The sequence below is a fragment of the Sebastes umbrosus genome, chromosome 21 (genome assembly GCF_015220745.1).
Source record: "Sebastes umbrosus isolate fSebUmb1 chromosome 21, fSebUmb1.pri, whole genome shotgun sequence".
NCBI classification, from domain to species: domain Eukaryota; kingdom Metazoa; phylum Chordata; class Actinopteri; order Perciformes; family Sebastidae; genus Sebastes; species Sebastes umbrosus.
Window position 1 is genome coordinate 9,099,764 of NC_051289.1, and position 18,172 is coordinate 9,117,935.

The window sequence follows — 18,172 nt, forward strand, 5'->3', positions numbered from 1 at the left end:
CACGAGCTTCAAGCTTAAAGCAGGACAATGTCTAAACACTTAATGTACGTTTAAGTAAGAAACATTGACGATATATCTGCTATAGTTTTTCATTTTTACGAAATATAAAATCCAAACCTTCCTCATTGCCATCCTATCAACACCAGTGTTGGAGTGGTTACCCAGGTAACCAGTCAAGACCCGCCTCCTCTCCACTGCGAAGCCTCTGATTGGCTGAGTTGAGACCCTTGGTGTTCGCTGATTGGTTAATTCAAGATTCAAGATTCCTTTATTTGTCATTTTTATGCTCTACATAAAAAATGAAATTGTGTTTCTTACATCCACCACTCAGAAATTCAGTGCAAAAAAAATTGGTGAAAACTATAAAGTAATTAACTAATAATTAAGAGCACTAATAAATAAGCTAAAAGTAAGCTAACAAATAGAATAGAATAAATAGTTAATTTAAAAATTAAAAATATTATTAAAGGAACAGTCTCTTTAGTGCAGTTCACATACTCTGATTGAGCAGTCTGATTGCTGTGGGAAAGAAGCTGTTTAGCAGCCGAGTAGTCCTTGATTTGATACTTCTGTATCTTCCTCATTTTTATTTCGGAGACGTTGACACTTTACATGATCAAGGAATGTACATATTTGTAGCATGATGTAATGAGCAGCATGTACTTGAAAGTGTGTTTCCATTTTTTTATTTTTTTAAGTGTGTAAAAGCCCACCATAAATTTAATTGTTTGATGTGTTTTATGTATTTATGTAATAATTATATAACAGTGTAATGTTTAATCTCTCAAGTGCCTATTAAAGCCTCTCAGTTTTTTAAATTATGCTATTTAGGGATTATAAATTATGTAATATTATTACAGTGTTCAAATGGTAGTGGAATGTGTGGAAGTATTACTCAATTTTTCTATAATATTTTCTATAATATTATTAATCAAATACTCTACTTTAGTTTTTTTTGTGATTTAAAAAAAAATTAAAAAGATTTAAACAAATTTTTATTGTAATGGGTTACAAGTTTGTTAAGCCACAGATAAAACAAACGAGTGATATCCTATACAACCTACTCATATTAACCAAAGTAAAATCCAAAACAAAGACAAAAAAAAAATACCTTCCCCTCTTTACCCTCCCTCCATCATTTAAATGAAACATAAAAGTACAATTTTGAGGTATTTTTTATTTGTACTTCCATCTTATGTTACTTTATATTGTTACTCCACTATAATTCAGAGGCATTTTGTATTTTTTACTCCACTATATTTACCTCAAAGCTATAGTAGAAAGTTACATTGTAGATTAATAAATTAGATTGTATATTTGTTTATAAAATATTATGAATGGTTATAGATTAAACTACTTAAAACAGTAAAAATATATTTTTTATTTACTCTCTTGTGACCAGCTAGAACATTAAAATGTGGCTTCATTCATTAGTAATAATAATCAAATTGTACATTTTGCTGAAAATACGTAATTTTACTTAAGTAAGATACAGACTTTTAATAGTAATAGAGTATTTCTACACTGTTTTACTGCTATTTTTATTGAAGTAAAGGATCTGAATACTTCTTCCGCCATCGCTGATAGTTTTACATTTACATAGTTTTCTATGTCTATCCCCTTCTATCACCATGCAAAGACAATTTTGCTCTTTGACTACTATGTGCTACGTCTCAATCTCACTAATGATTATTTTATTGTCAGGGAGTTGTCAGTGAATAGTTGGAACCTGACCAAAAGGAGGTTAGTCTATGTGTCTATAGGTGACTCACCAAGCTGTCGTCAGAGTACAACTGAACAAAGCTAAGCTGCTCATACCTGTGCTGTGAGCTAAGGGATCCCTCCCAGGTCACCCTTACATGGAAAACCATACACACACAAACAGTCCAAACCGTCTCTTTTTGTGAGCCCGATGAAAAGTTTGCTTTATTTCTCACACACGGTGCGGGGGTGTGCGTATGACTTTTAAAATGCTTTGCAGCCCTGATTGACTTTGATGTGTTCAGTCAGAATCGGTGAAAACAGATGGCCGAGGAGAGGGCTAACGGTGAGGCCTGTCAATCCAGGGAGTCCTCTAAGAAAACAAAGTGAAGACCTGGCTCTGGGAGAGGAGGAAACCCCTGAGCTTCTCAAGAGGCTGCTGCATTCTTGAGATTAGGGCAAGAAAAACGCAGACCACTGCTGTTAATGCCCCAGACAAAGGCGTGGAACAATTTATTAGTTAAGAATTCAAGCTCAGGGCTCAATCAAAGGCCTGTCGTCCACAATGCCAGACTTTGGGCTTTGGTTTGTTGTTTTAAGTAAATAATCATGCTTAAAAGATATGGCAAAGATGGGGCTCAAGTCCCCCATAAAGCCTGCATTCTTCCAACTGTCATCAGAATGGATTTCTGTGTGCGCTTTTATTTTCAACAAGTACATTGTTTGTCTTTTTCTTTATGAATACCATTTTAAAGAGCTTTTTATTTAACTTTCTTCCCCCCCTGGACCTCTTTACCTGATCTGTGGTATTTTTTGAAAAGACAACTCACCTTGACGTGCAAAGAGCTGATGACTTAAGCGAAAGGTTAAAAAAAAAGAAGAAGAAGAAGAAAAAAAAAGCTGGTGCTTTGCAAGTTTGCACCGACAACAGGTTGAAAAGGAACAGTCAGTTCTTCAGAGCTCATGCATAATGCTGTGCTGCTAACTGACATAGGCACCTGTAGAAAATATCATCAATACTTGAGTAAATAAAGCATCTAGACGTGAGTGAATGTGCAACACTTTCATGATACTGAGTCAGTTCATGCTCATAAAACGGGTCTGTGTCCATACACTGTGATATATCGCATTGTTGTCAAATGAGTAATTGCTGTGAGATATAGATGAGAGAGGGCAGCCCATAATGGTTAATTAACAATTATGTCAGCCAGTGAGATGACCAGGAGACCAATCACTTTGATAGGAGACAGTGGAGGGGGACAGAAATCAAATTATTTTATGACTTGACCCATAATGCTTCCTTAACATGACTTTAATCACTCCACGGTGGATAGGAGTCCCCCACGGCTATCTGGGAGTGAACCAGTCAGGAGAGGAGGACGGCGAAGCTTTACTATTTGCTGTTATCTCCTGCGTCATTGCTGAGTAAGTAAGCTATAAAAGAACACAGCCATCATTACAGCCGTTTGGTTGCTTTTTAGAGAGATGGAGCTCCTAATGATTAGACATGTCCTTTGTAAATGAAATACAAATCACCCCAGGCTTTTGGTTTTACTTCATTTACTAAGTGCTACATTACCTCATACTTTGGACCTAACAATGGATTTCCTATAAATCTCCGGGTAGTTGAAATGATGAAGGGGCTCACATATCACAAAATGTGCCAGTGCTTATTAGCACTTGAGAAGTTATTGATCGGGCATTTTGATTAATATCCGCTGGGGGGCTACGGTGGCATTCAGAGGCCCGTGGAGGCCTGCTGTGAAACTGGCTGGGACTTCTCGCTCTCACTTACCCCCAGTTTGTGCTGACTGCCAGCCTGAGCTCTGGCGAGACGACAGCCACTGCAGCGTCCTGATGCCAGGAATAATAGGAACTCACCCTCCATTTCCCAATTCTTCACCATTATTCAGACATAATGGAAGCAGGACAATGGCTATGGATGGTTTACTTATTGGATATATAGTGTAGGCCTGATGTATGGGTCAGCACTAAAATTGTTAAATAATTAGCAATGTTGTGCACAAAACGTATGGTCCAAAATCACATTCAGAGATCCTGAGAGATGCATTTTCAGACAATTTTTCATATAAAAATAAAAAAAAGCAATTGACTGTTTGCTAAGCCAATTGTTCCCAAAGTGGGGTCCCGAGACCCTCAGGGATCCTTGAGGAGGTTCCAGGGGTTCCCCAGCAAAGAGGGGAATCATTTATTTTCACTATAATTTCATCCATAATTATAGTAACACAATGACAGAATGTAAGACTATTTTTGTCCTGGGTTTCATACACTTTCTAAAACATCTAAACGCAAAAAAATCCTATCAGACAGGGGCCTCTGGGACAGAATCTCATCAAATGGGGGTCCGTAGTTTAGTTTGTGTCAAAAACGAAAACATGGACAACTTCCAGACCGGACAACGCCGTTGTAGCGACCTGTCAATGACAAGGTAGCCATGTCCTAAAGCATACCCTGCTTTATCGTCTATTTGATTCTAAATGGGACCATAAATGTACTAAATGAACATCAAGCTGTATTGAAAAAGACTTGAAACTAGTGATTGAGACCATAAACTCATGTTTACGATGTTTACTGAGGTAATAAATCAACTGAGAAGTCAGGTCGTTTTCTCATAGACTTCTATACAATCAGACTTCTTTTTGCAACCAGAGGAGTCGCCCCCTGCTGGCTATCAGAAAGAATGCAAGTTTAAGGCACTTCAACATTGGCTTCACTTTTCAGACCCGGAGGTTGCTGCCTGGTTATTACTAGGGAAGTAAATAATAACCTGAAAAATATTTATTTATATATTTTGGATCTTTCTTTAACCTTTGCTTTTTGTCTTGTGTAATGCTAAGTCCTCTAGGCCTCTATAATTATACAAATCCAAACTGCTCACATGCGCACAACTAGTAGAGATACAACCTGTTATAAGGGTCCATAAGTAAGTATTAAGGGATTACGGGCAAAAAAGGTTTTTAACTACTGCATGAATCTGTCACATAACAACAGAATTTCAGTTTGGGTTACTTTCGGCAGAGCTGAACATGCAGCGATGATTTCAATGTAATGTCACTGCAGCGGGAACCGATAACTTCTGGCATGGTTGCGCGGCCATCTTTCTCCATAATGGACAATAATTGAGCAGAATCCATCACTATGGCTAGAAATAGACCACCATAATGGCCATAAATTGTGCCCTGTGAAGGCATGAGCACTGAAAATCCAGCCGCCCCCGCTGCGTCTGAGAGGCACTGCAACTTCTACACATTTTCCTTTCATCCTTACATTTTGACTCCATGCTGATTACATACAATGCACACCCAGTCGAGTCAAATCATACCTTTTAAGCACAGAGTGCAGTCGATTGACCTTTGAGGGGTGTTACAGGCACAATGTATGGCAGTAATTCTGCTAAATAAAAGGTGCTTGATTGACAACTTGACATCAAATTTGTCTGACGTAATTTCCGCATCCATCAGAGTGTGATCACTTTGATTATATTTCTAAGATCACCACATTAATAAGTATATTCCTTGGACTGGAAACACAGAGTTTGTCAGGGCTGTGGAGAATTACACACTCATTCATCAACCCCCTCAAAGAGGTTCTACTGTAAATGTAATTAACTTATATCATTTTTTTTTTTTAAAGGAGCACCTGAATTAAATAAGCAGGGCTGCCGGAGACTTCCTTCCAAACTTCATAAATCAGCAGCAGCATTTCATCTGATTGAACGAGAGCAAAGAGCATAAAGTTTGCCTGTGCTGTGGGGAATGTGTTTGTGGTGAGTCTCATAAATGCCAAGTTCTTTGGGCAATAAGAATAAATATCACAACCACTCTCTAGAATTACCACATAATTGGGGACTTTCCGCGTCTGCACAGGACCCCGCTGTCTCCTCCTCCTACCCTACATGTACTACAACGGATGAGTCCATATTTAGGGGATGAGGGGTGGGAACATGGTGGGAAGAGACATATTTAGCCCATCAATGCACACAATTTAAGACTGCTTCAAGACAACGGGAAACAGAAAAAAGTGCCAAAAACAGAACAAACTGTGAGCAAATTTAAAGGGTCCATACTGTTTCAAAGTGGGGTGCATGATGGGGTTCCAGGGGGTCCCCAGCAAAAAGGGGAATCATTTTTTTTCTCTTCCTTTCCATCCATAAGTTACACAATGACAGACGTATGACTATTTTGGACATGGGTTTAATACAATTTCTGCTTACAAAACAAAACACTGGTCTCGAACACCAACAATGTAACATAAGTATGGAAAACACATCACAAAAAAACATGTGACAAAACATCACTAACGAACAAAACAAAACATCTCCCGTTTGGAAGTCCTGTGTTTGTTGGACCCATCCACCTCCCATCCCTCTCATTTTTATTCCACGTCACTAACTCTGAGCGTATATTTACGTGGATGCTTTAACATTGCAGTCAGTACAGACTACATGGTGTACAAATGACACGCCAAAAGCAAGAAGAGTGTTGTTATTGCATTGATTCATTGTATGCTACCTCCAAAAACAGTATTTTATGAATATATTTATCATCTTTATTTATCGGCAAATTTGTTTTCACAATCTGCACGTGTACATGTCTCACGTGAAAAACATACAAACACACACTAAGGGGTGGGTGATAGAGATAAATATCGGCTCCTTTTATATAGTAAATACTGTAAAGTGGTGGTGTACTGTGTAGTATAAACTTTGGAGAGGCAGATCCATCACAATACTGGACCCTGATTGGTTAAAGCGAGGCAGAGGGTGGGTGGTATGAATGGTGTCATTTGGGACAAAAGCCAGAAAATGATGAAATTGATGAGAATGCAATATTGTTTTCAAAGTTATTGCCACATTTTAACACTTTAACATCTTAACTTCGACTTTATGTCACTAAAGGGAAATTAAAGATCAGTAAGGAACAATGGGGCATCCTGATGAGTTCAGGGTTTAGGGTGCTAACCATGTAATCACAACATAAATGGTTTAAGTCTAGCCATGGATCTTTATCTCCCCTTATTTCCTGCCAACTTTCCATTGGCTAACAAAGGCGTAACACCTTTAAAGAAGATGAGAAAAGAATGCATTTCCTTATCACATATGCAATGCATTGCAAACACGCAACATCTCATGTCTCACGTCAGCATTCAGTATTAAGCTGTCAAACATCTCCTCTTGTAAAACAACCCCAAACAATTTGATCGTCAAAAGCCGATCATTAAAAAAAAACACATCAAATCTCTGCCGTCTAAATGACACATGTTGCTTCACCATTCAGAGGGCAAGTCATTCACCATCGCTTGCATACTTCAAAGCGTGTTGAGATTCTGCCGAACAAGCGCAGTCTCATGGTTTCTTGTTGTAATTTTAGTGCGTGATGAAAGGTAAAGTACCAACACTTATTTACTTGTTACTCAATGTGCCAAAGGTGCAGCCGCAGATGTTTTTGTTTCCATTATCTGTCTCGTCGAATCTGTTCCTCCACTCATCTGATGAATGTTTATTTATGGATCTCAGCTTTAATGGAGAGCATCAGATAACTTTATACTAATGACATAAAGCCAACAACCTAAAATAACTAAACATATTCTAATCAAAATCAATATTTTCCCTCCAATAAGTAGTAAAAAGGTACAGTAAATGTTTCTTTCCTGTGGCACAGAATGAATTTGTAAGTTGTAAACTTGAAGTTGCTGATGTGACGTTTGACTGTCACCGCTTAATTGCATTTCCCATGGTGCATTCAGGGAGACTTTGAGTGACAGCTTGTAAACTGCTGGGGGATGGGAAAGTTGGATATTGGAAAAACTATGATTTGAGTCATAGACAGAAGCACTAGCGCCAATATAGACAAGGAAAACAATAACAAAATCCTACTGATGTATCTAGAAATAGTCTCGTTCTGCATATATAATGTATATTAATCTGTTCTATAAGCCAAAGTAAGTTTTTCCACATGATTTATGTCACAGAAATACTGCCTTTAATTTACGTAAGCAGCTCTGATCCTGAAACGTTCCCCCTGACCCGTGCTCGTCATGTTAAGTGCAATGCCAAGTAACATTTCTGCATGAGTTGCATCGATTTCACTCACATGTGAGGGGACACAACGGGAGGATCCAGCGGGAGAAGTGACAGGCTACTGGCTGTTTGCCTGCTCGGTCTCCACTGCCAAAGTAAACAGGTGAGCTTCTCATCTTTTCACACCTCTGCCTGCTGCTGACAGAGAATCACATGGAACAGAATCAAGAAGGAGCACATCAGAAGGTATGGACGATCGTTTGCCCTACTTACAGCAAGCAAAGGTGTTTTGATAGCCTTATCAAACTGGATATTTCAGGTACAACTTCTATGTGGTTTTGCTTGGAATATGGGGAAAAGAGCTCTTTTTCTTTAGGATCTTTCTTGCAAGAAGAAATGGAAGATCAAGGCTAGCAAAGCGCAGCCTTGTTTACATTCCTCCATATAGTCCCTCTCAACAGGTCTCATTTGACACCACAAATCAATTTCAGGAGAGATGAAGTGGGGAAGAACTCAAGAAATTCAAACATTTCTCTGATGTATATTCCAATTCGCTTGACCTTTTTGACAGGGTCAATAGCGCCACGTCAGTCACGGCGAGACGGCTTTGTGTTTATTTTTTTCCCCCCCAAAACATTTGTCACATACTTGTGCTGAAAAACAGGCCGCCGCAGCTGCCTGCTGGGAACCCAAGATGTCATACAAGCAGCACACAATACCTGGCCATCAGAAACTGACAACCTTTGAACTGTCACTCCGCGAAACGTCTGAGGCTAAACAAGATGTGTCAGGCTAAACAAGCTGGCGTGTAAGCAGACATTTTGGAGGTCATGCAACGTGGGAACCACAGACAAATTCTTTATTAAGAAGCTTTTTGACCATGCATACACTTACACCTACTGTAGGTGCACATACACACACACAGCGTACACTCACACCTTACCCACGCAGCAGTGACTTCAAAAGGAACAAGGAGATAAAACAAAATGAATTGCAGACACATCAAGCCTCCCGTGCCCTTTAAAGCTTAATTATACCTGTTGGGGTGATGAGAGACACATCACAGAACCTAGTGATTAATAAACAAACGCCGCATCCCATAAAGCGTCTGACAAGTCCCTGCTCATCGCCCCTCGCACTCACAGTCTGGGCTCAGGTGGAGTGCACATATCAAAGTGTATCAAACAGGAGTGAAGTTAACCCAGCCTTGGCCAAGGCTTAACCCCCCGTCCTCCCTGTCCTCATCACTTGGCCGTCTTTCTCCTCCACCTGTCCGTCTGAATGAGAGCATCATCCAGACACGTGCTACACAGCACCAGTTCTCAGTCTTTCATCTTTCACTGCCAGGCCCGGATCACTCGACTGGGGCTTTGTACCCGCCGACGTGGTAAGTGTCGCGTTTGCCGGGGTTTTGTAAACAGACACACCTTTTGTGAAAGATGATGTGAATGAGATGAAGTTACTAACTGCTGGAGCTGTGCGGCTGTTGCTGAAGGAAGGGGCTGACCCGAGGCTAAGGGCATATTAGATTGCCCCGTCTTGAAAGGGGTACGTGTCGAGTGAGAGCCGGCACAGTGAGCACTTACAAGAAGTTGTCAAAACTCAGGAAGCGCCAGCAGTAAGACTTCCATCAGTGGTAGGAGAGCTGTAAAGGTGCGGTATGATTTTTCCTGCCAAACATTTAAGCAAAACGGAGTGCTAATTACCTCCATGATTTACTCAGTTATCATCTGGGCCCTCCGGCTTCATTACAGTGGTGGGAAATGTCATGCTTAAAGCAATTATGGAATATCTCATTCAAACTAAATTAAAATCCCATTGCGATTAAGGAAGTACACTGATTCACAGGTGTACACTAATACTACAAATGTGCCACTTTAACCTGGAAACAGTGAGTAACTATAATGAACCCTAAACACAGACAGAATGAGGCCATTAGACCCAACTGTTTGTTGTTTTGTCAGACTTTTGGTATTTCTTAAGCTCCTCACCAGTCAGTGTTATTACGCTGTTGGCGATGCATGCTTCTCGTTTTAAGCTGCTTTAGCCAAACAAATGTGATTTAGCCTAATCATTTCACTCAGACACAAGTTGGTATTGTTTGGGGTGTTTTTCCACTTCATTTCCACGTTGTTGCTGCACTTCAGGTACATGTGCTGAAGTTTAAGACAGGAAAGAGCAAGAGGAATAGCTCAAGATGTCATATAAAGACAGAACAAATACACTAACAATGAGATTCATTAATGGCAGAATTGTATTTGATGGGAAACACTTAAAAGCAATAGTTTTAAAGTTGCACTGATCAATATTTTTATATTAACAATAGATCAAATGTCTTACAGTAACGTGACGAACCGACAGAGAATTATCACCAGACTCTGCAGTTTGTTTTAGCATCTTTCAGCCCATTGTTTTGGTTTTACAGCCCACAACTTATTGTTACGATCCAGTCTGCCCTCAACCCTACTTACAGCTGCAACAGACAGCTGTTTTCTGCTGTTACTTCCTGAGTATGCGGCCCACTGAATATACATCACAGATTCTTAAACTGCTTTTCTCGACTCGAGGAATGTTTTAAAAATATAAAACCTCCATGGATAAAAAAATTCATGATAGACCTTGTTTGCAGTTCAAAGTGTCCTGTCAACAGTTTTACAGACGTCTCTTTTACAATGGTGGTCTATGGGGAAAATGCTTTTTGTGTCACAGGGATTTTTCATTGCAACACCGCAGGTGGCCACTGGAAAAAATTGGAAGTCGTATCCAGGTCTTAATATACATCCATGGGCTAAGCTAGCTGTTGACGAAAGTAATGAAAGTAATGTAATGAGTAACGTAACTAATTACATTTGCTGATGAGTACTTATTTTTTTCAACAAGCAATATGTAAAGAGTAATTAATTACATTTTAAATTAACTCAATTTAAAATGCATTTCATGGACCTAAATACCAAATCGAATTTCAAACTTATACCACACATTTGGAAAAGTAAAGTCCAACTGCTGTACTGCTGTATAGGCTACCAAGATGCATTGTAGTCGCAAACTAAGAAAATCTGTTGCATTTACTGTTACACTGTATGTTTTAGGGTGTTTCTAAAACTCTTTCACTGCACGTTTAACACGGTTTAACACTAGTAAGCTGACCCATGATTGTGTGATGCTCTACAATATGTACAGAGTGCTCTGAAATCCAAGCAAATAAGCCATTTTCATATGCATCAGTAAACAACTAACGTTTCTGATAAATTCACTCTCAGTGTTGGTTCTCAGTTTAGCTTGTTTGGGCTTCAGCTAATAAGTCATACAGCCCATTTATTTATCTAAAGTGAAACTTTTGCAGTTTAAAAATACCCTGAATAAGCCCTTTACGAAGTTCATTTCAACTTTAGCTGAGATATGAAGGACATACTAAAGGCTATTAGGTGTCACATGACAGCTGCTGTCATAACTACTGGCTATTAGGAGAGCCTGTGTGTGACTGGTGATAGACTGGGACCAAATGAAAGGGCTGACAGAGACACTAGGAGTGCAGTACAGTATAAATGATCATGCCTTACCATTGATTTAACTAATGATGAGTGCTCCGAGTGCAACAATAGTAATTTTGTCATAAAGCTGTCAGCAGTTAATCAATCTGTTAAGGGTTTTCCTCCTTCAATGTAAGATTTATTAAATGTTCATGCGGGCCTGTCCGGGCACGCTCAGGTCTGCCGACACAAAGCAAGTCTAGAAGAACTTTGATGCTCCTATTTGTCAAATTATTATTTAGCTATTTAGGCTACTGAATGGTGTAAAATTAAGGTGACATAATTGAGCATTTTTTTCACAAGTTGACAAGACAATTTATGTTTCTCCTCTCACCTGTGTGATGACTTTTTCTTTTTTTGTATCTGGGTTTGTCTGAGCTCCTCAGGCTGTGTCTCGTACAGCCAAGACTTGCACGGTTAGATGCCTAAAGGTCTTTCTGCGCCTGCTAGTACATCTGCCAACAATAGGAATTCCCCCAGTTTACACAAATCTAACACAAAGTGAGGTTATCTCTAAAGATTAAGCTTCATTGTTTCCTTTTTGGAGGGTTCATGCCACTGAAATGACTGATGTTACCTCAGAATCTATTAACTAAAGCAGCTTAATCTCCTGTGATTCATGTAATGAACGTTGCTCAAAAGGCTGTTTTGTAATGTTCCCTTCTTTAAATTATTTCACTTACATTGCGGTCTCCCTATAACTCAATCACAGCACAAATCAAATCTTTCAACCCAGTCTTTACAAAAATTTGCCTTGTCTGTGAAATAGCATTTAAAAATCATTATTGGTTGCATTTCTGTGGAAAACGCCCTACAATCAACAACAACTTGGCCGGGAGCAGTGACTTCCTGAAGTCTAGGCGTCGTCACGCTGCCTGGCAACCTCACAAAACTTCCCGTAAAAACCGCAACTTTGGTTTTTGTACGGATTAAACAAACAAATTATATAACGTTTTAATTACAGAGCTTTAGAGGTGCTGCTAGGCAGATTTTTAAACCTTTTGACAGAGAAAGGCTAGCTGTTTCCAATCTTTATGTTAAGCAGAGCTAAGCTAAGCTAAATAATGCTTCAAACTTGCAAAATTTTGGTGAGGAAAAACTAGCATGCCCATTTTCAAAGGGGTCCCTTGACCTCTGACCTCCAGATATGTGAATAAAAACAGGTTCTATGGGTACCCACGAGTCTCCCCTTTACAGACATGCCCACTTTATGATAATCACATGCAGTTTGGGCAAGTCATAGTCAAGTCAGCACACTGACACACTGACAGCTGTTGTTGCCTGTTGAGCTTCAGTTTGCCAATTTATGATTTGAGCATATTTTTGTATGCTAAATGCAGTACCTGTGAGGGTTTCTGGACAATATTTGTCATTGTTTTGTGTTGTTAATTGATTTCTAATAATAAATATATAAATACATTTACATAAAGCAGCATTTTTCTCCACTCCCATGTTGATAAGAGTATTAAATACTTGACAAATCTCCCTTTAAGATACATTTTGAACAGATAAAAAACAAGTGATTAATTTGCGATTAATCATGGACAATATTTAAATATTGTAATCGATTGACGGCCCTAATAATCACCTGAAAATCTGACTCGTGTTTTCGTTACCTTAGAATGAATCTCTTCACGGAGCCAGCCGCCATGTTACTAGAGTAGCCCAGAACGGACAAACTAAACACTGGCTCTAGATAGGATTCACATTTCCACGTTTTCGCCACCGTAGTTCTCCTTCACGCCTGGCACACGGGAGAAGCTTCAGTTGGTTGCAATCTGCAACCTCACCGCTAGATGCCGCGAAATCCTAACACTGTACCTGTAAATGAATACTTCATTGCCTGGCAGATGCAAAAAACACTTGAGCTGTATCCTACATATAAGAGATATGACCCATTTTTATGTGAACTCTTTTCAGAAATAGCATGGCATTTGCTCACAGAGTCATCATCCAAACCTCTCATTACACAAGGTAAACATCATAAAATCCCACCGAAAAGTAGATTTGAATTTTAACTAATATTTATAATGATGTACGAAATTATTGTTTTTGCAGTCGGTGCTTGCTCCTGGTGCTCTAACTCTGCCACTTTGAAGTCAAATATTAAAGTGCTGTTTAATGTGGTCATGGGGTTGTTCATATATTGCCTTCCGACTGTAGTCAGCTCCTCTTAAATACATAGCCAGGGCTGTAATTTTTACAAGTCAAGGCAAAATGCACTCTAAATACAGTATCGTAGTTTCAAATGGCATGGGATAACCATCTCATTTCGCATATATCACCATTTGATATTCAGTCAGCCATCCTTTCTCTCATCGAGTGGCACGGTGTTATTAAAGCGTATAATCATAGATTTTGTGAATGAAACGACTGAGTCAAAATGGTAGGTATGAAGCACTTACTGAAAGTATTTTAGACACGGCAAGCCTCCAGGTGTGAATGTGTCATTTTAAAAGCATTTGAATATGAACACAGGTTTACTTTGATATGTGGCAAAAAACAGAAACAAACAAACAAGCTGATATGAAGCTAATGGGAAGCCTGCTCTCTAATTGCAACAACCACTTTACAATCCCGTTTTGATGGTGATATTTGTAATTATACTGCATGCTTCTGGAAAGGGTACACAGCCTGTTTCTTGGCGTTTACTGTGTGTTGTGTTATCTTTATTTTTATCTCTGTCATGTGTTTCTATAGATGTGTCAAATCGTGGTCTATAAATATCCCTGTTTTGACATGATTTGGCTCAAAATAACCGTATACAGAGAGTAAGGCTTTTATGTATTTCTAGTGTCTTGAAATCTGCAGCATCAAAGCCGAAAGCGCCGAATCTCTAAAGTGAAGGCCCTCTTGAGTCGAAGCGCTTATTAGGTTTTGTCTGCGGGACTCGTCGGACGAGCAGATGATGAATAGTAGAGGGAATAGCTGGGCGCAGACCACCACAAACTCCCCTCTACGTCTCCTCCACCCAATATGAAGCGCCGTGGTGTTATGAGAACAGGATAGCTCTTGAGACGCTCGCCTTTCACTCCTGAGATGGTGCGTAAATAGAGCAGGAGCCGACAGATGGGCCTCAGCAAACTGGTCCCGTTGACCTTTCAACCCCACTGTCCATCACTCCCCTCGTCTCTATAAGAAAATGCAGTGGAATTCCAAGGAGATTATCATCCTTTATGTCGCTTGGTTTGCTACCCATTGCGGGCGGTGAATATACAGAATACACCAGGAAACGCGGAGCACATTCCCAGGATCCTTGGAGCAGCAAGAACACTGTGTTCTGCTAATGTACTCGGTTACATAAAAGTTAAAAAATCATGCAGCGTAGTGTATGATTTAGTGCTTGATTTAGTGCTTGATTCTAATCTCAAAATGTACATTTTGGTTCAGTGACACACATCCCCACCCTATCTGACAATAGCCTGTCTGCCCGCTGCACCTCTTTTGTAATATTATTACGTAGTGCAGCTTAGTTCTGACACACATCCAGCTCACTTCTCTTCTGCTACTGCTCACCTGTTCACATCATATGTGTGGAGAGAGCGGTAATGAGAGAGTCGTCTGTCTGAGTGAGGGATTTGAACTTGTACGGTGAGACAGAAGAAAGAGGAGACTAGCAATTTGGAAAATTATCACTTGAGATTGCCTAAAGCTATACTTTTGTATATTCTTGTTCTTATTTTCAACCTGTTTCCTGGTACAGTGTAAGCAGGACCTGCCCAAGGTTTTAGGGAGTTAGTAGCTCCTGTAGGGAGGCTGTTCATTCATAATTTCCTCTGCATAATATATGTTTGACTTAATTTTATAGTATCACCACATACTATAGTTTTCACCTACCATTCAAGGTAACTTTTAATGCACATCATATTAAACAGATGTCAGAAACAGAAATACAATGCATCTCTTTGCCATTTACAAAGTTATACTTGGGATTTGTTATGCAATGACACAGCCTTATGTAGCAAATACTGTATATTATTGTTGTTTTCCTAAACTTAAAACCTTAAACTTTGTTAAAATCATCCTATACATAAACAAAATTTGACCTCTGCATTTAACCCATCCTAAGCATTTAGGAGCAGTGGGCTGCTGTGAAGCGCCCGGGAAGCAACTTGGGGTTCAGTGTCTCGCTCAAAGACACTTCGACATGCAGACAGTAGGGGCCAGGGATCAAACCGCCAACCTAGCCGCCCTGAATGCATATCCAAATTCTAATTTCCAAGGGGTGAAGATGCCAAAACCTTCCATAAAAGTTCACTGATGTTAATATTAACTGCCATGAAAGGCATTCAATGCCATCCCGATCCATAAGACAACAGATGAATTTGTTTGGCAGCAAGTTTGAAGGGGAATTATCATCTTGGACAAGAGGAACATCATAAACACTTGGCACTCTTTCGGTGTCCTGAGGCCGAGGGGTTTAAGATGCTGACCATGTGATTGCAATGAGTCTGGCCGTGGAGCTTTTGTTGCAATATCTCTTATATCATTCCATGTCTGCTCTCTACTGTTACTACCATGGACAGTCAGTGACTATCACTGTTGTAGTCAAGACCACCTAAACCGAGACCAAGTCATGACCAAGACCATAGTTTACCAAGACTGAGACAAAACCAAGACTCTGACGGGTTGAAACCAAGTCAAGACCAGACCAGAGAGAGTCCCACACTGCATCACACACTTATGATAAAATGTGGAACATGCAAACCATAGGCACACCTCAAATTGATCTGAAAGATCTGTATTCCCATAAAAACACCCTCAAAAACAAATGTAGATTCATCTTCAAGGTCTTGAGATAAAATCCAGAGTCCTCATTGTCTGAGACCGAGACAAGGCCGAGTAAAAACGTGATCGTTTCCGAGATGAGACCTTCAAAAAGTGATATTGAGACCAAGACCGATTTAGAGTACTACAACACTGGTGACCATGCATGACAACCATCTGAGCAAAAAAACTCGTATTGATTCTCAATCCTGCTAACGCTTGCGATGATTGGCTGCAAGCAAAACCATACAAATAGTCTTTTTTTTCCAGATCTGTGCACAAAAAGGATCAACAGAAGGTATTGTTTGAATGGAAAAGTTTCGATACTACTTGGCACTGGGTTTACCGACACCCAGCCGTACACAAGGTTATGTATTTTTGTGTTTTTGGCTTTGGATACAATATGTTTCAAAGTTTATGTGACTTGTACACTTGTGATGTGGCCTCTTTGGAAATCAGGAAATTGCCTTACTTTGGAAATACACATAAAAGTCTGCTAAAATGAACACTGCTACTAATACCGCAACTTTGCAGCCAACTAAGTATGACCTACTTGTGTAGCTGCTTTGTAAATTAACAGTCCTTTTTCTGAGGTGCATCTATTAGTTAGTCGCCCCTCTCTGTCTGTATGTCAGTGAAGTAAACATCCGTGTAGCATAGTTTAGACTGTCGCTGATCCTTTGCATTCCTTGTTGAATTTTAATCTGCGAAACAATTCAGTATAAGCTGGTCAGGTCAGCATTGTGGGTTGTTTTCCATGCCAACTGCAAGGAATTAAACTGCTGTGAGAAATGACCGATGGATGCAGTCACACTACACACTCATAACTTTCTGTTGACTCTTTTTCTAAACAAAAACGAATGCATGAACCGGACAGATGTTACAACTGTGAGTCTACTCAAGTTTACTTTCCCAACATTATGCTCACATAATATTTGCAGTGCTCATGCTCATCCCTCACTATCAATATTTTTCATGCACCCCTCAGGGGGGGCATTCAATCACATAGTTTTGAAGGAAAGCACACTTACTTATATAACAATGCTGATTAACAGAACATTTCCCTTTTGTAGACGACCACAAAGAGCGACTCTTAGCGTCTCTGTGGCTGAGTCACCACACAGCTTGGGCCCCATTCATGTTTTTCCCATGTTGCAATTTACTCACTGAATTAGGCTTGGACCAAAAAAAGTGTTTCAGTCCCAATTATCATCTGGCAAGGAGGAGAGGCGGTCTGGGATGGGGGGGTGAGATACTTAAGCCTTTTCACCAGTGCTGCCTTGTTTCCCCTGTTCCTCTCCTTGAGAGAGTAATGTGTTTCCTCACACAAAAGGAGGATCTTCAGAGATATGCCAAGAGTCTGGAGAGTGTGTTTGCTGGACCTGTGAAGAGACCTCTTTAGGAGGCTTTGAGGACAATGGAGCATGGGCACCGGCCGTGGTTTACTTTGTCCACGCCAAGCATTTCACACGCACCCGGGGCAACAGCCGGTCTGAGCAAAGGCACAACATTAGTCTGAGTTATTGAAAAGGCCTTTTTCATCTTTGTCACCCAATCAGTGCAATGATCGCTCTGAGGGAGTTATGTTTGACCAACCTTTTTTTCTTTTACTTCTTGAGACTCTCCACATTCTTTACCTACAAGCTACTTCTTGGTTTCCTTCACTCTTTTTAAAGTTAAATCTAATATATTTTTAATGTCACGCAAGTTTTGCGCAAGCTTAACCAAACTACTAACAGCAGGACGTCTATAGTCTAATTTTATTATGCAGCTAATACTGCTTCCTGTGTGTTTTGTTACTCATAAATATTGAACAGTAATCAAGCAGAGGATGTAATGCTACTGTGTGTTAATATGAGCCAAAGAGATGTAAAGGATAGATGTAAATAATCTGGTTTTCTTAAATATTTGGAATGGTCAGTACATATACACTGTAATCTATACTGCAGGTTAACAGCATTAATGTTTGAAGCTGCACAATACAATTCATTTAAGTATCTAATCTGACCTGTTTGCATATTATTAGGGACAGGAAGTTGCTATATTATTAAATTTTTCATCCATCTATCCATCTATTAGATTCCCTCTGAATTTGGAGAACATAGTAACTTCGAAGAGGACCAAAATGGCCTTC

General features: G+C 39.7%; 1 protein-coding gene across 5 annotated transcripts in view; it reads right to left on the reverse strand.

Annotated features, from left to right (window-relative positions):
* Positions 1 to 204, reverse strand: part of rnf32 (ring finger protein 32) — a 37,419-nt gene extending 37,215 nt beyond the window's left edge. For all 5 annotated transcript variants that reach the window (XR_005205004.1, XR_005205003.1, XR_005205005.1 and 2 more), the window contains exon 1: positions 118 to 204. Coding sequence is in view for 1 of the 5 variants with exons in the window: in XM_037757410.1 (XP_037613338.1) it covers positions 118 to 132 (15 nt within the window). In the remaining 4 variants the exon portion in view is untranslated. The remainder of the gene's footprint in view (positions 1 to 117) is intronic.
* Between the last annotated feature and the right edge of the window lie 17,968 nt (positions 205 to 18,172).